Genomic DNA, 23,966 nt, shown 5'->3' with positions numbered 1-23,966 from the left:
AGTCGTCGTGTATAACTTCCCGAGCCAGATACAAGTGTAACCAACGCCTAACACTTAAGACAAGGCAAAGCGACACGGTTCGTTTATAACACTTACACAGTGTAGCGTATGGTGCTGAAGACCACCGTACGTTGATCAACTCAAATATGCATGAGAGAAAGAACAGCAGCATTTATTTGTGTCGACCAGCGAACATGGAACCATTCCAAGCCCGCCTGGAAGTTCCTCCAATCATTCCAAACCAGCATCACGCTCACGACACGCCTTGAATTCAAAATCCTGGAACAAGACACGCGTCTTATCATGCGCCACGTTCGATCCGAACACGACTATCACAGTGTACCTGTACACTTGTCACATGACGCCTCGATGCTGGATACGCACAGGCATGGTCCCTCGGCTTCTACATTGCAGGCAGGTTCCGCAGCGCCTTCTCCACGACGGCTTGGCATTTTGTCTCATCTGAAAAAAAAAACGTTTAAAGTGAGCACATCTAGCGGAGGCTGGCGAGAGAATACAGAACGTACCGTGGCTAGTGACGTGGGATCGGAACTGGATTCCCCTGAACCGTCGATCATAGGATAAAGCTATGACATACACACTAGGTCCAAACACTGCACGCTCAAAACGATTTGAGATCTTGTGAAAGTTGTTCTCCGAGAGCCAGACTGGCCAACAAGGATATTTTGCCCCAATTTGGATCCAAGAGGCTGTCTGCCACATGCCCAACGCATCTCGACATCTTCACAACAATTACCCCTTATTGTTGCACTTTGGGAAAGGGCGTGGGCTGAAGATGGTCACCAACGAGCAGTCATTAGCTTGATCAACCCGCTCATTGATCCTGAATACTGATCTGATGTCTCTGAACCGAGTTCAGGCTGGCATGGATTCAATACATGCATCGAGGTGTAAGTCTGTAGGTTACGTTGGTTTATGAATGGCCCGTGAATATGTCAAAAAGGCTACATTGTGCGTTGGTGCCCAAAGTATTGAGGTGGTTGGCCAGCGTTACATCTGATTATATATATATATATATATATATATATATATATATATATATATTAGCATATCTAGTAATACTTATAGTTACAACCTTCCATCCCGGTGTCATGTTCATGAGTCTTTTTCTCGACATAACACGTGTTTTTACTGTGGGCCACCATGTTTGCTATATACTTTTGTGCTTGCAGATGCAGGAAAAGTTATCCCCTTTGGTATATGTGTTCTAAGCTTCTTTATTTTACCATCATCGACCATGGGGCCCCCGACCGAAATTAGTACCTGGCATGTGTATACCCCACCCAGGAATACGCTTGGTCGTTCGCAAATAGACGGCACCGTATAGATGGATTATCTCACCAACAGCGGCATGATTCAGCAGGCACTTGTGCGCCAGCCTCCGAGCCAGTGCCTTGAACTGGCTCTTGGAGGCGATGCGGCCGGCTTTGAAGTGCGGCATCAGCTGCTGCACGCACAGGTCGGCCGCTCGCCGCTTCTCTTCCGACGAGTGATGGTGACCTGAGGACGGCCGAGGAGAGCGCGCCGCCCGAGCACCGGACGGCCGCCGGTGACCAGGCGAGGCGCACGGCGCTCTGGCTCGCTTTGTGTCCACCGGCCGCGCCGGCGCCTTCGGGGCCGGGTCATCCTCGTCGCCGAAGAGCTCAGCCATGCTCGGTCTCCTCGGCTCGGGCGGTGGAGGGGAGACCCGGGGCAGACTGGTGGCGACGGTCGGCTCGCCGCACTGCACGGTCGCCGCCTGTTCCAGAGTGACGGGCGCGGCCAGGGGCGTCACGGACGCCGCCGCCGTCGGCCGCTCGTCGTCCGAGTCGGCGATCACCAGCGGCTCGTCCTCGCCCGACGACTCGACCTGTATCGGGGGCTCCTCGTCTGACTCAGGCACGACGTCGGCGCGCTCGGCCGTCCCCACGTCCGCGGCCGGCGCCGCAGCAAAAAAGCTGGTGATGGTCTTCTGAGTGTCGGTGCCTCGCTTCAGTCGGAATCCACCGGCAGCCTTCTTCTCGCGGGGAGGTGTGCGACTGTGCCGGGATGCACGGGAATCTGATATCAACTTTTGGGCGTCACTCGACTGGCTATTCACGTGTGCTCCGCTGGCGGAGGCGCCGCTCGCAGCCGGCGCTGGGTCCGCTGCCCCAGACGTACTGACACGGCGCTCTTGGAGCGCAGACCTCGCGGAGCTGAACAACGCGACCTTTGTTTCCGGCCCCGTACCACTGTCCTCACTTTTCGACACGTCCGCCTTCAGGGCTTCGGTGGCGGCCGTACTAAGGCCGCGCTTCTCCTCGGCTGCCTCCGCCTGCGCGCCGCCGCTCGCAACGCCCCCCTGCTCCCCGAGTGCGGCGCTTCCGTCCGTGCCGAGCGGGGGGCGCTTGCTGGCGCCGTCCACCGGCAGTGACCCGCCGCTCCGTGCCAGCAGCTGAGCGGCTGTCTGGAACGGGTCGGCCGGCCGGCGGTCCGGCGGTGCGGCCGGCGCCGGCGGCGGGGAGGCCAGGGACTCGTGCAGCTCGCACAGGCTCGTCTTCTTCCTCACAGCACTGGTCTGGGGGCACGGGGCGGCACAGCGTCTCGGTCCGCCGTCAGTATGGCCAGGAGCCCTGGCAGGCGACGATACAGACAGCCCAAAAATGGCACTGACTTTGAGGCTCCGCCAGCTGTCATCGCCAAACACTGGCTGGAGCCACCTAACCCATAATAACGCATCTGCAGTCATTGCCATAGCCGAGCAACGGTTTTATAAAACGTTCAAGCCCCGACGAACGGAATGGGCTCTCACAGCGATGTGCGCCGAATGGATGGCGTACTCATACGTGCTCCAGTGTCACAATTATTAATCATTCACGTATTGTTCATCCCCGGCAGTAACGACGTTGCCTACACAGGATGTCATGACACTCACCAAAAAGGCCATGCCACGCCGGTACATGGTCACCACCCGGTTGGAGGTGAAGAGCGAGTACTCGAGCTGAACCGCCGCCTCAGTGACCTGGTCCTGGGTCAGGGTCGGCAAGACCACGCACGTGTTCAGGTTCCTCCATAGAGCATCCACCAGCAGACCGAGATATTCCTCCCGGGTCTGGAACGTCATGCGGTCACATATGTGGCTCGCTGGCACACGCGCGCCAAGGAACGAACTGATTCCAGATCATTCACGTAACAATTGACGATCCGACCATGACCACTGCTTAGATTCCTTGCCGTATGGCATGGAATCAGACAAACCAGACCAGGGTGCATTTATGAGACATGTGACAAACTGTCCATTCACAAAGTTCAGCAAATACGCAGGCATAATACGCAGAGGACTAGCTTGGCCCCAGCAACACGTATCTTACTGTGACTATGACTATGACTGCTGCTCGCGTGGCAGTAGGGGTAGGGGTGTGGGGGGGGGGGGGGTCCACAGAAGCCATCTGCCGCCTCCCATACGTGCGCCGGTCGGCACCTTCAGTGTAAGGCCGGCAATCTTCTTCTCCGTGCAGTCGGCGGCGCGCAGCCGGGTCGTCTGCAGCGCCTCTTCTTGACGGCGCTTCTCCTCGCGTTCCTGCTTGTCTGTCAGCTGCGGCGGAGGTGCCGTGCCGCGACGAAGCTTCAGCTGTCGCCTGACGATGCTCTCCAGGCCGGAGCGCTCGTCCTGCTTCCGCTCGCCCGTCTCCTCGTACATATCCAGCTCCCTGGCAGGGAGCCACTGTCAGACCGACGGCAGCCTGAGAAGCGTGTGATCTCGGGGACTCGTCGCCCGCCAGCCCAGTAACGGTGTGCGTGTGTCCCTGTGGGCTCCTAACATCCTGGCTCATTCTCAACCCGTTGCAATGCGTGTCTCCACCATCCTGACGATGTATGTACATGGGTTCCGTCGGATTTGTAGCATTCTGGATAAGCGAACATTTATCTGCGGTTAGAACCCACAAGGCTTCGCTTTTACAGCTCATCCGCGTACCATCTCGCGCTGAACAGTACACCCACGCATCCTAGTAAAGAACAAGCAGCGTCGTCCCCGACACTACGCCCCTAAACACGTCACATCCCTTGTCATCTAAACACGTCTCCGTCAAACCCAAGCAGTAGTCAGACTCTAAAATGTCTCGCGTGAACAGACATGTGGTCGGCACATCATCGTGTAGTGCAGCTTTGGTTCTATGTCAAACACATACAAGGGGGGACCACGCCGTGAGGTCTTCAGCCGCAAATGGCCTCAATACAACTGCTTTAAGTGTGCAGCGATTGTGCCCAATTTCTGTGGAACTATAGTTGAAAAGTGACATTTCTTAGCGCGCCGCCTAGAGGTTATTTTAGGCATGTGAGATCACTAAGTTAAATACGGGGTGGAAGTAGTGCGGTGGTTAAGCTGCGAATCTCGGAAACCAGAGATGCAGGTTCGATTTCCCGCGGTGCCCACTCTTCCTGACAGAGTAAGAGGCAGGCGAAGCCATATAGCCCCAGCAACTGAGTGCGTCACTGAGTGCACGAAAACCCTGACACAATCTAAGAACAACCCTGACACAATCTAAGTTCGACACCATGAAAGCTGGCAGCTCTCGCTGCAGCTCAGAAGCCGACCTTTTTCTGCCCCGTCGTCCCCCCTCGTACTGATCTGGGTCATCGCCAGTGATCGTCATCGCCTTGGTCCTGTAGTCCTGCTTGCGGGCTACGTCCTGTGGACGACGGTGAGTCAGTGAACAGCAGGCCGACAGTCAGTACACAACACCAGCAGCGCGGTAATGTGTTCACGGTAGAGGCTGGTTTAACTTTGGTGACCATATTCACAGAGTACGATACGGGAAAGAAAGCAGGGCACGCACAACGCATAACTAGATGGCTCAATGCTATCAAGTATGTTTCTGAACCCTTTCAAACAAACGTCAAGAACGCACACCTCTTGTGTGTTGCTTTGTCTCCATACTTCGGAGGTTTGAATACAAGTGTGCATTGAGACAAGTATGAGCAGGTGGATTAGAATCATGTGTGAGGCATACTGTTTCATTTAATAAGTCTTTATCGCATTTTTCGGACTTGTGCCTTAGATGCACTGCACCCAGAACCGTACGTCTGCCGCGCTTTGAAATTGGGACGTGGTCCAGTCTTCGGTTTTCGATGCTTGACTCGTCTCCTTAAAAGGAGTGCTCTACATTTGTATGGGGTTTCGAACTGAAACAGCCCTCTTAAAGATTATTTGATATAATTCCCTGCCCTCCTCTCATTAAGACCTGAAACCCTATGGTTTTTGACCTTTACACCCACGAAGATGTGCAGACTTTTTCATGCAGACAATTTCAAGATCATCCAAGCATCCGTGACGCCATAATGCTATCCAAATTTTGTCATTCCATTGGTCATACGCCACGTTCAAGGTCAACAAAATATAATTGTCGAGTCATTCATATCTGGCGTTCGTGAATACGATTTGCAGATATGCCGGCCGTCAACTGGCTTCCAATCAATGATGCGCAAGCTACGCAAGTTTCTAACACGCATTACGTCGCGTGCTACATGACACTAGTAATTATACAATCTTCCTTGCTATTATGTAAATAACACGATCGAATAACGTAAAAATAAAGCTATATCCGAGCATGTAAATACAAGAAAACATCTTAAACTCACGGGCAAATGTATCAAGAACATCACGAGAAAGGGCCGAAGACCTGTATAGTACTCCATTCATAGCCCTGCTAGTGTTCAACGCCGACGACCCGTATATCCTAGTGTTCGGCGGAAAAGATGACGTAGGTGCCCCGAGGCCCGGGGCACCCCCGACTCCACAGACGGCACGTATGCGTGTCCGGGCGTTGTTTAACTCAGTTGATGGTGTAATTTCGCAGCGGTCAGAACTTTCGAGTTATTCCCACAGCTGGGACGACCATCTGTGAAACCGTCGGCCCCCAACCCTACCGCACGGAATCCGGGGGTCATACCCAGCCTCTGCTGCTCTTGGTAATCGCACACCGCTCAGCTCTCTCAAAATTGGCTCGGGCCTCTCATCGAACTGACCGAAAATTTGGGAGCGATTACACGAAATGCTGGAGAGATATCCTCAAAAAACGCTGGTCGGGGGCATCGACGCCCCCCTTCCCTCATCACGGCGAGGGATAAAGAGCTGAAAATTGCACTTTGAGGCGAGTGTGGCCCAGTGCGTTACCTCGCCTTATTTCGTGTCCTATTTTCCACAGTTTACCGGAACAATTTTGCTCGTGTTGTGTTCATGAAATGTGGGTCACTTCTCTCGTTATGCCTGCCAGGCAGGGTGTGTTGCACACCATTGCATAGCATACTATTTAACATTCCACGACCCGTGGCAGATAACAGCCATGCTGTAGTCGAATTCCATAGAGAAATGCAGAATCTAAGTTCGATCATAACAACACAAGACGGCTCTGCTCCGCCGACGTTCTGTTCGTTCAGGATATTTTTCGTCCATGACATCATCACGTACCCTGAAGTAGCCTCCGATCAGTTTCTCCACCAGTTTCGGGTGTCGGCAGACGTCGCACTGCCTGCCGCAGTCCGGAGGGTCGTCCCCGAAGTGGCGCGTGAACACGGCGTGACGACACCTGACAGCGGGCAGCACGGCACGGCGCTAGCTCAGGCCAGCCGCCAGGCGTACCCGACCAGTGGCATGGGCCAGAGATGCAACAGCATAGGTGATGATTCTCGATCCCTGATGCGACGTGCCAAGTGAGCTCATTGCATTGGGCATTCAGGAACAACTTGCCGTAGGTCGCAACTGATTGAGTGGATGTCATGAAGTCGCAACAAGTGACGCCGCACCCGTGAGGATACGTGGCACTAACCACGTGCAATATAACTCAAACGCACCTGGCTTCTTCACAGTACCGAACCATGATCTCGAAGCTCTTCATATCTTCTTGAGTTAGATCCTTCTTGTTGGCCTTCTTATTATGGGCCGTTCCCCTCTTTAAAAGAAAGGCCACCGTTTCCCTTTCCTGTAAAAACAAGTCCACACCTCCATTGCCTGTGCAGCGTACAGGCCTTCATAATCACGAACAATGTGGTAACGAGCAGGCGCAACCAAACGGCCGAGCACTAGGTCATTAGAAAGGACTAATGGTCACGCATGGCGGTGCACAACTCCATTCACACATAAGACGCGGCACTCTTTAAAGCTGCGTGCCCCACTGTTATCCGCAAACACGTCCTAAAAATCGCCAACGTCGCGATAACTACATAAATCATTGGCTCATACGAGTTTGTGTCAATAGACGGTGGCACAAAACGATTTTTATTTTCGTTTTCTTTTTTGTTTCGCTTCACTTTCGAGACAAAACTTCCGACACCAGTGCCACTGGCTATGAACAAATTGCAAGGAACTTCATTGCCATAATAAAAGAGAGTTTGCCAGCTTTAAATCTGACAGTACCAACACAACTAGGCACAGCATTATGCAGTGAGATCCTATTGTTGCAATATACCAACTATTTCTTTCCAACAATGAATGAAAGCTGAATCATGACAGCAATGACGGCTTGGATATTCGAAATAACATAAACAAAATTATACAGCATGGCTTCGCAAACAGCCTAGGCTCGAGCACAGCCTGAGCTGCCACTGCAATGGTTTCTCGTCCGTTGTGCACCTCAAGCAGACACGCGACATTATCGGCCGGTGCCATCATCAGCCATCACCAGCCGGTGCCATCATCAGCCACCATCAGCCATCATCAGCCGGTGCCACCATCAGCCATCATCAGCCTCCCGCCGGCGATTCGTTACCCGTTTAGAATAGTAGATACGACAGAAGGCGGGCCGGCCGTCGCGGCCTGCGCGGCCCGACTCCTGGTAATACCCGGCCACCGACTGTGGCATGCTCCAGTGGGCCACGAACCTGCCGGCACCCCACACAGAGCTCAGCCGCCCGCGCGCTGACACCACAAACACACCTTGTCAACGGGCCGCGGGGAGCCAGAACGGGGTGGCGGCCTGCCGCTCCACACTTGGGTCCTACAAAGCTTCAGTGGAACGGCGTGGACCCTGGTTGGTTCAGGTTTTGAGAGGGTGGAGGCGGGTGATGCGCAGAGAACTGACAAACTTACCGGTAACCAAACGGAGTGCCTAGGGATCCCTAGCCGGTCTACTTTTGTTCAACTCAACCACAAACGACTGGCCGAGTCATCTGTCACACGGACGCTTTGTCTGATTTGTGCAAACGGCACCCAGCTCCTGGACCATACTCCCTCCAAAAGTCACAACGAGAGGCGACACACTAAACGAAAGCCCAAAGAATCTTTTTGAGAACGTTTGGTGCAAAGTGATCACTGATACAGCAATGTCTTTCAAAACAAGTGTCGTCTGGCAATGTCAATTTGCGAGTTTTAGGCTCGGTTTAGCGTAATTATTTATATCATATTATCTACATTTCCTATTTTCATTAAACGTGGTTCAAACCGAACAAAAAGTAAGAATCATGCATCCATTTCAAAACAGACAAAAGTCATTGATGCAATCCTTGGCAGGTCACTTCCCGCGGCAAACAATCTGCATATGAAACAAGAAGACCTTACCACTATTGCTGCTTACTTCAAATATCCTCAGCAAAAGCACGCTTACAACAGTTCAAGTCGTGAATGGGGGGTCAGGCATGAATAGTTTCATTCTTGACAATTGACGACAAATATAACCAGCCCCTGGATTTTATAGGTAGCAGATCTTTCACTGATTTTAGCACAGTGTATAGCAACCTAGGGTCTCTGTACGTAATACCCCCTAGTTCCTCACTGAGACTTGACAAACTTTATATCACGACCAACGAACTGTGCTCGCTGCTGTTTAGAAATTACAATCACAAATTTTCCAAACATTTGATTTGCACAAGGCTTTATGGCAAATACTACACACTGTTAACTTTCAACACTCCGAAATTATCTGGTAATTTGTCTGGGGCGTGACGTGCTTCCTCATGTTACGATATTAGTTTAACCATACGGGTCAGTGACACGCCACTGTTAGAAACAATCGGCTCACGACTCAGCTAATGAAGTTCACAAAGAATGTGATTCAGCTCATGGCTCAAAGCGGCATTTTTCCTACCGAGCCGACTCAGCTCGCGGCTCATCCCAAAACGATTGGTTCGTGAGTCAATTCATGATTCAGCTCGAGTCGAACGCGAGCCAGATGTGAACAGATGATTCAGTAATGCAACAAATTAACCATCAAAATGCAACCGGGGCACGAATCCACCTTAACCTAAAAAGCTATATGGGCGGAACAAAATACCGCTAATAGGTACTTAAGTGACAACTGCTACTAAACTAGGCCTAAACTAACAACTAAGACTCCAGCCACCGGGAGGTTGGCACCTTACCTGACGGTGGCCTTGTCGACGCCCATGCCGAAGCTGACGGTGGCCGTGATGACGGGCATCTTGCCGTCCATCCAGCGCTCCTGCACCTCAGCCCTATCTCTATCCTTGAGACCTGACGCGGTGGGAGCGTGGGTTATTGACCTGGCGCGGTGGGAGCGTGGGCTATTGACCTGGCGCGGTCGGAGCGTGGACTGCTGACCTGGCGCGGTAGGAGCATAGGCTATTGACCTGGCGCGGTGGAGCGTGGGTCATTGACCTGGCACGGTCGGAGCGTGGGTTATGGACAGGGTCCACCAAAGACGAGCTGGCGATCACAATCTGCCACCGGGCCCCACACCAACCGCGCGTCCATAACCGGGAGTGTACGGATGTGAGAGGGGGGGGGGGGGGGGGGGGGGTCGAGAGGCTGCATTTTCCTGTTAGGGCACTAAAGCAACAATACAGCACACATCATGGAAAACAGCGGTGACAGAAAGACGACAACGTCCCGGTACAATCATTGGTTCATCCTCACGTGGAAGAGTACTGGCAAGTGCTAGCGGTAAATAACAAGCGGTATGTCAGGAACATAGAATGCAGAGGCATCACGTAGCACATATATTTACTGTTCTGCACATTGGTCCCGTCAACGTCTCCCACGCTTGCCACTAACCTTGCGATTCGACGTTTTGAATTATACCGACGAGAGCGAAGAGTTAAGTATAATAATGGGACCAGAGTGCAGTGTTCAGCTGTAGTAATGGGACGAGAGAGCGGTGTGTTCAGCCGTAGTAATGGAACGAGACAGCGGTGTTCAGTTGTAGTAATGGGACGAGAGAGCAGAGTTCAGTCATGGTAATGGGACGAGAGAGCGGAGTGTTCAGCCGTAGTAATGGGACGAGGGCGCGGAGTGTTCAGTCGTAGTAATGGGATGAGAGCGTGGAGTGTTCAGCCGTAGTAATCGGACGAGGGCGCGGAGTGTTCAGCCGTAGCAATGGGACGAGAGAGCGGAGTGCTCAGCCGTAGCCATGGGACGAGAGAGCGGAGTGTTCAGTCGTGGTAATGGGACGACGGAGCGGTCCAGCCGTGTGTCCAGCCGTGGTAGTGGGACGAGAGAGCGGAGCGTTCAGTCGGAGTAAAGTGACCAGAGAGCGGAGTCGCAGTAATGAGATCAGACTGGCGATCTTCGGTACGCACCGGCATGGTACGCCCTCGCCGGCACACCTTTCCTGGTCAGCTGGCCGGCCAGCTCTTCCGTGCCCTCTCGAGTTCGGCAGTAGACGATGCCACACGGGCCATTTTTCTGAAGGTCACATGCAAACAGTCACACGATTCATTCCTGGCCCAGAGATGCTGTTCAGGTAATACCCATACCCACCATGACAGGTCTGCTACAGAGCGCCACAGCAACTTGTCCTCCACCCCTCTCAACCGGGTCCCAGGCATTCTACTCACCCTTCACCCCTCCCACCCGAGTCCCAGGCGCTCTACTCACCCTCCACCACTGCTACCCAAGTCCTAGGCACTCTAATCGCCCTTAAAACTCCCGCCCCGGTCCCGGACACTCTAATTACCCTGCACTCCTTCTAACCGGGTCCCATGCACTCCACTTACACGCTGCTCCTCCCAGCCGGGTCCCATGCACTCAATGATCCAGTCCTTCAAGTCTTCGTACTCGTCGTCGAGCGACTCCTTAAAGCGGATGTCGTAAAACAGATTGGAGCGGAAGCAGGAGGCACGGAAACTCAGTGGCTTCTTCAGGGACAGCTGCTTGAAAATGTCTTCCATTACCTACGACAAACAGGAAAGGCCGGTAACGAAATGTGCGAAAAACGCTTGGCATCGCATTCAAAGGGGCTGCGCCACACCTATATGGGATTTTGAACCGAATAAGCCACCTTGAAGAGCTTTCGATGCTGTTCACAATCCTGCCCTTCTGACTACTTCCAGGCCACCTAGGTATTCATGACGCCATACTGACGTCATTCAAGTCCTGTCATTCCATTAGACATTCCATAGATCAAGGCCAAAACAGATCATTGTCGAGGCGTGCATGTCTGGCATTCGTGAGCGGCGCGGTTTCCAGATATAACGGCCGTCAATTCACTCTCAAGCAATGTCGCGCAAGGTACGATGACGTAATCAAACCACGGCGCATTGACGAGCATATTTACTACGCAGAGGATTATGCCCTCTTGCGCAGCCTTTTCCACTTAAAAAGCACATCAACATTTACAAGTGAGTTTGTTTCATCACATGATACTTGCTTCAATATCTTAAAATAAGAAACATTCCCTCGAACAGGGCTTTCACGAAAATGTATACGACCACTGGGATGTAAAGCATACACGTGACTTTTCTGTAACCGTCTGGATGTTTACTACCCTGCAGCCATGTCACCGGAACACAACCGGTGAAACATCCCAGTCCAGACAGCAGTCAAGTCGTCACAGTCCGGCGCCGCCGCCCGATCCACCCGGTGAGCATCGACGCGGCGGACGGCCACACTCACTTTGGTGGAGGCGGTGGCGGTGAGAGCGAGCCAGGGCGTTTGGCGGTAGGAGGCGCGCAGGCCGCCCAGCTTTAGATAGGTCGGTCGGAAGTCGTGTCCCCACTGGCTGACACAGTGCGCCTCGTCCACCACGAAGTAGGCCACCTTGTTGAACCGGACCAGGCGGTCGAGCAGGCCCTGCCGACGCGGTGTGCGGCGGCTCCAGTGGCACGTTCGGCACACTCACCGGTCATGGCAGCTCGCGCACTGCCAGGGAACCGTGCGTGAAACATTCCGTGAGATCGGTGTCACTCGGCACTGGACTGTCCGGCGGGTGTTGAAAGTGGGCTATCAACAAAACGCACGTCCAGGCAAGCCACCCACGTCCAAAACATTACGGCCAGACATGACAAAATCCAGCCCGTTGCGTCTTTCTAACATCTCCGCCAGCGCGGATGTTGCTGACACCGGCACATCTGACACCGACGTCACACCGTCACGCCTGGCTTTGACGGGCCGAGGGGAGGAGCGGAGAGCGTGCCACATCGTCACACCTGACACTGACGTCACACCGTCACACATGGCACTGACGGACCGACGGGAGGAGCGGAGAGCGTGCGGGACGCTACCTTGAAGCCAGCCGTGTCGGCCTGCTCGGGAGTGATGTACAGCAGCCGCGTGGCCGGCACCACGGCCTGCAAGTCCGCCCACACCCGCTGACGCTCCGACGAGGCCATCTTGGAGTTGATCGACTCTGCCCGCACCTTGAGACGCTCCAGGTGCTCGATTTGGTCCTGGTCAAAGGTCTCCTTTCAAGAGACTGGCTGGCATAGTGTGCTACATGCTGTCGAGTATGTTGCAGGGTGTCCTTGTCACTTGAACACTGTACAATTAACAAGGCAGGCACTTCTCAACTGTCAAGATTCTGTTTCAGTACAGCCTGCTGACTGGATCTGAGAATATGTTGTGCTTACAAAAAGGAGGAGAGTTGATAGTCAGGTGCACTTTAATGACTGCCATCAGTCAAAGGTGCATCTAGTTAACATGCAAACATGCTGGCATCCCTAGCATATGTGAGGTACTGGAATTTGTCAGGCTGCAGCATCTCAACGTTTGTCTTGGTTACTTCCCCAATGTAGCCTTCCTTGTGGCACTTACTTTGATGAGGGCGATCAGAGGGGAAACAACAATGGTGATCTTGCCCTCGGCCATTACTGCTGGCAGCTGGTAGCAGAGCGACTTGCCCGACCCGGTTGGCATGGAGACATACACATCTTTCTTTCCTGTTAAGGAGAGATATGTGATTACATACCACAGATTTTACCATGAATATGATATCACATGTGGTCATGATTTCATGATCCCTTACATCGCTGCATAACAGTTGAGCTAATCATTGAGCTTATGCAATCAGCACTTGCAAAATCACTTCATTGACCTGATTACCAATATTATTCTCGACGTCAGGAAAATAATTTGAATTTCAAAACACATAGTTATCATTATACTTAAACCAAGCAGAGGGCACAGAAGATGCATGAAAGATATATAATCAAAGCTTTCCACTGCTTTAGCAGAAAGTTACTTTCTCCTTTTCACTATGTGTTTGTGTATAAAAGTGTGACGGAAAGTGGTTTTGCATACCTTCAATCGCTGCCAAGATAGCATCTCGCTGCAATGGGCTCTTGAAATCTGAGTGTTTGAAGACTGCTTGCAAACATGCTCGAGCTCGATCAGCTTTGCTATCAGCATCTGAAGGCCTTGAAGCATCCATCGTCCCACACTGGAAATATGGAACGGGCAAGACCGTTGACAATAGATCGCAATTCCTACCAAACAAAACCTCGACGCCCGGTGTTGCAGTATCCACACGCTGCATGGTTTCGGCCCCGCGGTTAGACTAGGCGGTGGTAAACGGGCGGACGAAAATCTGGAGTTGGAACTGGAAGAGCGAAGGCAAAATCTCTACATTTCGTGTTGCGCTAACTGTTAATCCGTACAGAAGACAACTTCAAACCGTAAAAAAAATAAAAAAAGGAGGTACGACTGAGGCTAATCATTGGACAATACGGGGGATATTAACGCTCCCGGTCAAGGGCTAAGGCATCATTACGTCCCAGCGCGGGGTGCCTTCAGGCTGTCATTCTGGCGGCACGGGGCGGGTGCTCTGGTCGATCCAGAGGCCCTTGGGATACCTTACATCATATACGTCTCCTCACGGACGCGAGAGGCCTTCCGACCCGTGCAGTTGGCCCCGGATTGACGCATGAACCCTCATTGACGAAAGAATATCCCTGATCGCCGCATATGGTCCAACTGTCACATAGACTCCAGTTCGGCTCAGCACGCGCCTGAGTGGCCGGTTGGATACCCTTCGCTCGAGTGGGGGGGGGGGGGGGGGGGAAATTTGACCCCCCCCCTGAGACCTCAGGAACTAAGAGAGTTGAGACACCAAGTTCACAGGGTGTATTGACATGTACATGAACTCAGTTAGGTCAAAGTTTGAAGTACCACAGTCATGACCTTTGGGTCACATAAGGTCAATCAAGGTCAAATTCCTAGTTGGTGGCTAAAGGGCCCCTGGAACCTAGAAAACCATTCTAAGTAAAAGGCTGCATGCTCATCTAAGGTCAGTCACCTCATTTGACCTTTGAAAAGCCATGGTGACCAAAATCATAAAAAATACCTCGGCCAGGGACCTTGAATATGACCTCCTGTCGGCTGTTCTGGACCTTTGCACACTCAAATCAGGCCCATGGTCTGTCTTCAAAGGCCAAAAGGGCCCCTCAGTAACTAAGGGGGGGGGGGGAGGACATGTGCTATCTGTCCTCCCCATGTGTGTGCCACTGCTCTGCTGGAGAAGACACAAACAGAAGCATGGCAAAGGCAGTTCCAAGGCTTAAAGAAGACAAGCTCCCATACTGAAATGCATTATGGGCTACCAAAACAGATTCACAAGGGATACTTCTCAGTCTCTAAGTGCAAATCTTTGCACTTCAGACAATTCATGTACCAAACAGTTGCTATATAGGATGACAAAGGTCAGTGTTTATCACAGGATCCTCTCTCAAGGACCAGCCTTTGAAAAAGGCAGTGCTGAAGCATGAAACCATAGCATCATACATATTTGGCATGCCTGCTAATTCATTTAGTCAATCATTTTTCTCCTGTTTTCATGTCACATCCAAGCTCAGCTCTTCTCAAGTCACACATTTAACTGTGCATTAATGAACATCTCAGATGTATATATGTACATACCACAAATAATATACACACATATATACATATACACATTTGATTATAAGCTGTCTTTGACAGGACATGGCCAAGGTAAGGCCTATGGCCTGCAACTGATGGCAATGGCAGCGGTGATGCTAAACGCCTTATGACATCAGAGCGCAGGACAGTCCATGCTGAGCATTGCAGCAGATTTGACTTTGGCCAATAAATTCTGTTCTTGACCTGGCACTGCACAATTAAATGGTAGGGGTCACAGCTTACATGACCATTGCTAGAGTGAGTTATTGTATTTACAGCATGAATACTGGCAGAGTATGAGATGGTGAATCTGAACAATTGTCACATCCATCACCCTTAAAGGGAATGTTTCACATTTGCATGGGGTTTTTGAACTTAAACAGCCATCTTGAAGATCATTTGGCACAGTCTACGCTTTTTAAGACCTAGAAGTTCTCTAACTATTTCAAGGTTACCCAGGAACCCTTAACATGCCCTAAAAATCTTGCCATTCAACTAGTCCTGCCACAAAAATATGAATTGTGTCATGCAGAGGCACCCATGAGCACAATTTCCAGATGCAGCCGTGAATTACCTCTCAAAAATGCTATGCAATTATGCAAAATTTGCACGTAACGCTGGCGGGTACCATCAGCGTGGGCCTCTCACTCGGTAAAACGGACGGTCCGCATCAGCTAAGTCCAGCACGAAAATCACACAACATTGTTATCAGTGCATGCGCCAGGCATTGATAAATTCCTATAACACCTTCATACAGCTCCACATCCTATATAACGTACATTAATTGCGCTTTCCCTCACGCATGCCGCTCACCCAGTTTCCACAATTTATTCCCGCACTGCAGGCCAAAACATGCTTCAAAGCTACCAACGTATTGCAATTTTTCTGGCGCTACCAGACCCTCCTGCCGTACACATAACTACGCGTGCACACGATTGGTACGCAAAATAAGTACGCATGACGAGCACGAACATGAGATGGGTTATACACCTAGGTCCTGTAGACATTTACATAGAATGGAACGAGACTGGAACGAGCCCGGGCTTCTTAAAATAAATAACCCGAGTTAATTTTGAACAACACTGTCAGTTCTCGGGGCATACGCCACACTTACATGAAAGGATGGTGACACCCAAACAAGGGCGCGGTAACGGGGGGGGGGGGGGGGGGAGGGAGAGAGCAGCGGGGGCAGCTCAGCAACCATGCCCCCCCCAACCTGAAAGCAGCGGGGTGCACGCAACAGTCCATTCTGGCCTGAAAAGGTTTCATTCTGGGCTATTTAGAGTCCCTTCTGACCAAAACAGAGTAGTTCTGAGCGTGATAAAAGCCCATTCTGGCCTGTAGAGGCCCATTTTGATCTGTGGACGGCCCATTATTGACTGTGGCGGGGCTATTCTGGCCTGGAAAAGGCCTATTCTGAACTTTGGATTGGCCTTTCTGGTCTTAAGAAGACCCGTTTTATCCTGTAGCTGGCTCATTATGACATGCAAACCCATTATGACCTCAAGAAAAACCATCATTTACCATCGAGAACTTAACTCTGACTTGTAGAAGGTACATGTTGGGCTCTGCGGACCCACTATTTAATTTCAGAGGCCCCATTTTGACATTTTGGTGTTCCCTCTCCCCTCTCAACTTGAACATAATGCCCGCGCCCCTGCACCCAAAAATCCCCCTTGGCTACACCGCCGACAGTTGCGTGCGTAACGTGATCAACGCGGCACTAGGTACTGCATGACAGGGCTAGGTTGGGGCTGCGGCTGCGTCTGCGGCTGGGCCTGGGCCTGGTGCTGCGACTGGGCCTGGGGCTGGTACTGCGACTGGGCCTGAGCCTGGTAATGCGACTGGGCCTGGGCCTGGTCATACAACTGGGCCTGAGCCTGGGACCGCAGCTGGACCTGGGCCTGGGACTACGGCTTGGTCTGAGACTGCGATTGGGACTGGCTCTGCGGTTTGGTTGGCTAGGAGTCCTCAGTGCGGAACAGGGGAACCTCTGATGGCAAGTGGCTCCGAGTCGACCAGGGCGGTGTCGAGGGGGTCCGAAGAGGCGCTCAAAATACCCATCGAGGCTGACAGACAAAGGCCCGATCGGAGGACTGAAGGGCCCGAAAAGCTGGCTGAAGGTCACATTCAGGGTTGGAGTCCGTAAGGCCGTGACCGCAAATGTCATTCAGATGGACCCTTGCATCGATTGGGATGCTTCGGGACAATGAGGGCCTCCAGTTCGGCCAGAGACCACCGACACCCAGCAGTCAGCTCCGTGTCGGTCTCAGCCCAAGGGGCCCATTTCTGAGGAGAAACAAGGCCGGGTCCGGGATTTGTATAGTTTGGGGTACCTTTAAAAGGAGGGACCATGTGTTGGCCAGGGGCCCGCAGCGCCAAATAGGAGGCCTTCCGCTGTTTGGCGAGCCCCGTCTGATCCCGTCTAGTCTCGCACGGTCCGGGCAGGTCTCTTCCGGGTCCACGCGGTCCCGTATGGTCCCATCCTACCCCGTTCCCTCTTATTTGGTCTGTTTTCTCCCGGTTCCGACTCCGTTCATTCCGTTACTTCAGGTTCTGTCTGGTCCAGTCCGGTTCCGTCGAAGTTTGTGTGATCCCATTCTGTTCCACCCGATTCCTTTCGATCGCTTAAGATGCTGTTCGATCCTGTTTCATTTCGTCCAGTCGTTTTTTCCCCGTCTGGTTTAGTCCGGTCCCATTCGTTCCTGTCCGGCCCGTTCCCGTAACATCTAGTTTTATTCCATTCGGTCCCATCTGGTCCCATCAAGTTCTATCCGGTTTCGCATGGTCCCCTTCTATATGTTCCGTCCCGTTCGGCTCCTTTCAATCCTGTATGGTGCCCTCGGATCCCGTCTGAAACCGTCTGGTTATGCCTGGTCCCGTCTGGTCCCATCTGAGTCCGTGCGGTCCGCCCGGCCTCAGCTTGTTCACCTGGTCTCGTTTTGTCCATCCAGCCTCGTCTGGTTTGGTCTATCCTGTCGGGTCCCGTCCATCCCTATGTGCTGGCCCATCCGGCCTCACTTCAAATTCGTCTAAGAGATCATACAAAATAGGCCATGTACGTATTCCTACAGCATATAACCTCCAGTCATCTTTTACCGGCCAACTGCTAGGGACGGCCACGTGACGGGCAGCGCCCATGTCCCATTATTGGCTTACTGGGCTTAGACGCGCAGACTATCACGAGGTTGGCAGAAGTTTTGTGGCTTTGTGACGTTTTAAAGCAAATATTCCACATCTGAAGATACTGAAGCACGCATCGAATATGACGAAATAAGCTCACTTATTACTATTGGTAAACTTTTAAGTGGAAAAGACTACCTTAGACAGCACCATTTATCTGTTTAGTAAATTTGTCCCTGAATGCGTCATTGCTTGATTGCGTCATCGGATCTTGCAGAACATTGAGAACTAATTGCCGGCCGATATATCTGGAAATCGTCTTCACGAACGCCAGACATGAACGACTCGACAACCATATTTTGCATGGTCTTGATCACCACATGGCTAAAAGCATGATCCATTGACATTAAGTGGAACGGTCAGTCTGGTGCGTGCGCCTGACTATGGCCACCGCCGCTCAGTGACGCCCCTGCCTTGTTGCGTTTTCCCGCGGCGTCCTGCGGGTGAGAGCAGTGAAAGTGTGCGGAGCCGAGGCCTGGTATGTGTTGCATTGTATTTTGGGATTCGACGTAAGCGGCCGGCAGCAGAGCAGCTTTGTTGAAGTGACGCTGTTGTCGGTTGCTGGCGCTGCGCACATTTCAGCGTCCATAGGATCGGCGGGATGTGGCCACTCGCTCCTACCGATCCTGGAAGAGGTGGGAGGATGTCTGTGACCGATCAGCGCACAGATGAAGCTACGCTGCTATACTCTACCGGATCCCACTGTGATCACGTGGCCTTGACCTGATGCAACCTGGCCGTGATGCAAGGTCACCGCTGCGGCCCGCCCGACAGTCCATGGGCGGACTCAGGCTGTGGTCAGCTGAGGTGGCCGCGCCGCCGGTGGTTGTGTCCTGCCGGCGCCGCTACGGAGCCGCCCTCGATCAGCGCTGCGACAGAGCCGCGCTCGATCAGCGTCGCGACGGAGCTGCGCTCGATCAGCGCCGCGACGGAGCCGCGCTCGATCAGAGCCGCGACGGAGCCGCGCTCGATCAACGCCGCGACGGAGCCGCGCTCGATCAGCGCCGCGACGGAGCCGCGCTCGATCAGCGCCGCGACGGAGCCGCCCTCGATCAGCACGACGATGGAGCTGCGTGGCGCACACGTCAAAGAACGAGGGGCTGTCGGGCCGGACAGTGACAACGGCTGCGGCGCTCCCGCACAGAGAGGGACACCGACTGTCGCCCGTTGACCGCCACCCGTGGGCCATCACCGGCTATTCGGGTGCCGCCGCGCTGTGTCGCACCTCGGCCCGATCCTCTCGATGCCGGCCCGTCTGACAGTTGTTCAGACCCTGCAGTCAGCACGTACCTCCCGTACCAGTTCCACCAGACAGCCGCCACCCTGTAGACCGGCCACGCAAATGTCCGGTCGTTAGTCCCACAAATGGACCGTTCTTTTGACCGTGCGTGGCGCTGCCGGGATCGCCCTGTGACCGCGAGCCGTGATGGCGGTGGTGCCATCTTTGTCGAGAACACTTGAACTACAGCGTGTTAACCATCTTCAGTGCCAGTGCAGCATGCGAGTCGTTGTGGGTGTCGCTGAGTGGCGGTGGGCAGCCCTTGGCCACTGTGTTTGCTGTCTATTGTCCTCTGTCTCAGCCGACATCAGGCAGCCTTGACGAGGTGCACGATCAATTACGGGCGGCTGTTCTATCAGGAGACTTTTTTGTCTTGGTGATGATTTTAACACTGACTTAAAGGTTCCACATTTCTATGAGACTTTAGACTGAAATAGCCATTTTGAAGACCTTTCGGTGCTGTCCACAACCCTGCCCTTCTTTGAACAGAAACCCTTCTAGTCTGGCTGCACGCCCGCGAAAGTGAGGAAAGGTATATCGGGAAGAGTATTTCAAAGTCATCTTGGCATTCGTGACGTCATCATAATGCCATTTAAATCCCACCATTCTGTGAACCGTGCGACGATCAAAGCCGAAAAATAATTGTCAAGGCGTTCATCTCTGACGTTCGTGAGCGCCATTTGCAGGTATAACTACTGTCAATTGACTCGCAATCAATGTCGTGCAAGGTACAGTGACCTAGCTGTATCATGACGCATTGAGAGACATATGGACTAAACAGAAAATTGTGCTGCTTAGAGCAGTCTTTTACACTTAATGAATATACCAACAGTTAAAGGTGAGCCTGTTTCATCATATTGCATGCTTGCTTGAATATCTTCAAATGTGAAACATTCACTTTTCTGCGTTCCGACAAGCCATCTGTGCGTCGCTGCATGTCTATTTTTAGCGATCTGAGCATTGTGCAGCTAATCGACGCACCGACCCACCTTGAGCAGACTGCGACGCTCCTGGACCACGTCAATACCAGCATGCTGAAACTGGAGAACACCGTTCTGGTGCCGCCGGGGCCGATTGCAGACCATCTCACCATTTTTTTTGGGGGGGGGGGTGGGGCGTTCAGTTGGCAGTATTTGCGCCTTCTTTCCTTTCGTACTCGACCCCGGCGTTAAGTCTGCTGGGACACGCTCGGTCTGCATTTGCTGCAGGCAGACTGGAACCCGCTGTACCGGGTCGTGGGTGTGACGAGGAAGCTGGAGGATTTCATGTATGCCTGGTCAGGCACAGGAAACACCCTTGGCTTCCCATCCTATTTCGCTGCCAATTTCCTGAAGACGAACCCTACCAAACCATCCTTCTGCCAGTCGACACTCCCCAGGCTGTCAAAAACCTCATCATTCCATCTTAATATCTACAACTGAACATTAACCTCCACGCCGCCCGTGAAGAGAACGAGAATGACCTTCGAGCGCACCCAATCTTGGGAAGAGCACATATCCAAATTAGTCAAAAAGTGCAACTCCATGCTGTTTCGTCTATGCAAAATTCGTCATGATCTCACACCTGAAGCCCGCGAACTCCTAATCTAGGCCCATGTTCTCCCCACATTCTGTACTACCTTTCAGTCTGGCGCGGGGCCGCCGCCTGCTATCGCGGCTGGATGCCAAAAAATCGTAAATTCCGCGGCCGGGTTCGTCTCGGAGGCGCGAGGTAGAGATCACGTTTCACCGGTCGAAAGGTCGCTGCGCCGGCGCGGATTCAGTGGCATTGTTACGTGCCGTGACCACATTGGCGTTTTCTGGGCTCTAAACGGGATGGGTTCGAGTCGCTCTAGGGCGCTCGCTATTTGCCCTTGGCAGGTATGGCCTGCGGTCGGTGGCAGCAGTCGCGCTAAAGGCCAGTTGGCGCCAGAGGGCAGGACCGACCGTGCCGGGCATTGCGGCACGTAAAGCTTTCGACACTAAATTCTGCCGTTGCCTGGAATTGCGCGATCGGATGGTGGGGGTCAGGGCTCACACAACAAGCACTGCTTAGCGTGAACGCTGATCCCAGAAATCCATTCATTCAAAGGGTTCGGACCAAATTTGTAAACAAATGACCCTGGTGCCCCGGTGGCGGTCCGGTCGCTGCTCACCCCGTGGGACCGCTGTGAGTGAGCGTATCGCGAGGTCGGCGGTGGCCGGCTCTATGGAGTTGCCCCCTTACCGGCTGTCCATGTCGCGTGAGGTGTTTTCATATCGTGCGACCTCGTCCTGGAACCAACTGCCGCTAGCAGTCATGACCTCCCAGAGCCGTGTTGCGCTCGTATCTCAACTTGTCCAAAGTAAAGAAGAGGGTTTTGCTGAGCTTTGCAAGTCTTTCTTAAGCTCTTGATGTGTTTTCATCATCTCCGCATCTTTGTTTCTATCGTGCAACTTATAAACCATGGACTCGAATCAAACATTGAGCCATAGATATAAAGCAATTAGTAGCAAGTACATGACAACATGGATGGCAAGATTGAATGGCATTATTACGGCGTCACGGATGTCTGGGTGACTTTGAAATAGTCCCCCCCCCCCGAAAAAGTATGCGCGTCTTTGCGAGCGTGTAGCACAGAAACTAGAGAGTCATAGGTCTTAAGAAGGGAAGGGCTATGATCTGCACCGAGTGATCTCAGGAGGATGGGTATTTCAGTTCAAAACCCCATAAAATGTAAAGCAGTCCCTTTAATGTGTTCTTTTGTCACATGTGCTCTCATATCAGCCGGTTTTATTTTAGTGTAATGCCAGCCAACATAGCCAAGCTCATTAATAGCATTAAAGGACAGTACGGTGCGCGGAACTATTGTTTCTGTGCGTCCAGCGGATGCTTTTGGTATAGATGGCTTTTCACTCACATTTTTCATTTGGTTTTATTTTTAGCGTGTCGTTGATGTATCTATACTTATATCTAATACTTGTGCTACAAGACAGTGAAGTTTCCGGCAACACCATTGTTGTACATCCGGGGCAATGTTCCAGTATATAGTGGATTTTAGTTACGTTGCTACTAACACACGCCCGAGTGGCCGGCTAGATACCCTTCGCTCAGGGGGGGGGGGGGGGGGAAATTTGACATCCCACTGAGAGCTCTGGAACTAAGAAAGCTAGAAACACCATATTTACAAGGTGTGTTGACCCGTACGTGAAATCATTTACATTCGGGTCAAAAAAGGCCAGACAAGATCAACCTCCAGGGTGGTCCCCAAAGTGGCCCCAGAACCTAGATAAGCGTTTCTAAACAAAAGGTCACATGCTCATTTAAGGTCAGTGACCTTTTTTGACCTTTTGAAGGTCAAGGTGACCAAAGTCATGCAAGATTGCTTGGAGTTTTACATTTGACTAAGCGGCAAAGATCATGCTAGACAGTATGTTCCTAAAACAAAATGTTGAACTGGATCATTTTAGGTTAACGACCTTTCTGACCTCTAAGAAGTCCATGGATGACGTATAATGCGGTTTCTGCCGTCAATAAATTCGAAATGAGCACCAGAAACTATTCTATACAGGCAGCCCTAGAGTAACAAGAAGGTTGGTTTTTACCTTGGTGTGACCTTCATACCTGAACTTAGGTCAATGCATTATGCTCATGCAACTATTGTGCTGCCTAAGAAAGCATTTCAGAGATGCATGCCTTCGTCTCACACTCCGTTGTTGCATCAGTTTGAAGGATTCCCTAGAAATTGCCTTTGCTGAAACCATGGCCTGACTTTGACCTGCCATAGATCAGCAACCTTACAAGGTGCATCTAAATTTCTAATACCAAACGCTCCGCTATTCACTCGTCTACAGCTATGCAGAATTTGGCGTGGCTGCGCCGCGCGTTCGGAAACCATTCTGGAAAAACCCTCCGGGGGTCAATTTGACCCTTCCCACTCGAACGCGGGTTAATGTCGGTTTTTATATTTGCTATAGTGTCGCGAGTTAAAGGGAGAAGATTTGGAAGTTTGCGGAGCAATCGCCTTCCGAATCACGTGCATTATAGGCACAAAAGCATATCAATAAAAGGAGCGATCGTATCGTATACTGTGCATGTCATTGTAAATATGTAACAGCATATTAGCGTTTTGAATGTATCTTTCTCGCTTTGATTCCAGTAACAAGAGCCTATTTCGCATCACCTCTGAACAGTTCATTTGTCTCGCTCGAGCTGCCTCCAAGATTCTGAGAAATGCCATACATACAGCTACATGGTTGTATCCTTATTTGTACATAGCAGGTTCCGCTTCACATGTTGCAAGATGAGACTGTCCAGCGAGCACTTGAACCATTCAGCTTCTCTCCTCTACTGGCCAGAAGATATACTAAACAGTGGTCGGTAGTATCGCGTTTGACGCGCTGTGCATCATGTGAAGTCGATGAAATATTTGAGAAAGCTCAAAAATCGAATTAATCGGGCCGTAGGAAATGCAGAATGAGG

The 23,966-nt window shown here is 52.0% G+C and overlaps 1 protein-coding gene across 1 annotated transcript; it reads right to left on the bottom strand.

The window, feature by feature from the left end:
- LOC119091824 (ATP-dependent DNA helicase Q5) lies at window positions 1-15,910 on the bottom strand. The gene is made up of 16 exons (XM_037214714.1): window positions 15,878-15,910; window positions 13,451-13,589; window positions 12,965-13,089; window positions 12,436-12,600; window positions 11,828-12,004; window positions 10,930-11,106; window positions 10,513-10,618; window positions 9,337-9,448; window positions 7,749-7,860; window positions 6,835-6,962; window positions 6,452-6,569; window positions 4,579-4,673; window positions 3,464-3,692; window positions 2,918-3,094; window positions 1,363-2,560; window positions 1-462 (listed from the first exon to the last, which is right to left on the bottom strand). Exons 2-16 carry the CDS (start codon window positions 13,578-13,580, stop codon window positions 404-406), a joined length of 3,108 nt encoding a protein of 1,035 aa, XP_037070609.1. The 5' UTR covers window positions 13,581-13,589; window positions 15,878-15,910; the 3' UTR covers window positions 1-403.
- Window positions 15,911-23,966: the final 8,056 nt, after the last annotated feature.

Source organism: Pollicipes pollicipes, unplaced genomic scaffold (genome assembly GCF_011947565.3).
Source record: "Pollicipes pollicipes isolate AB1234 unplaced genomic scaffold, Ppol_2.1 Scaffold_3447;HRSCAF=4054_pilon_pilon_pilon, whole genome shotgun sequence".
Classification (NCBI taxonomy): Eukaryota; Metazoa; Arthropoda; class Thecostraca; order Pollicipedomorpha; family Pollicipedidae; genus Pollicipes; species Pollicipes pollicipes.
Note: the sequence above shows the minus strand (reverse complement) of the source record. Positions and strands in the feature narration are given on the sequence as shown.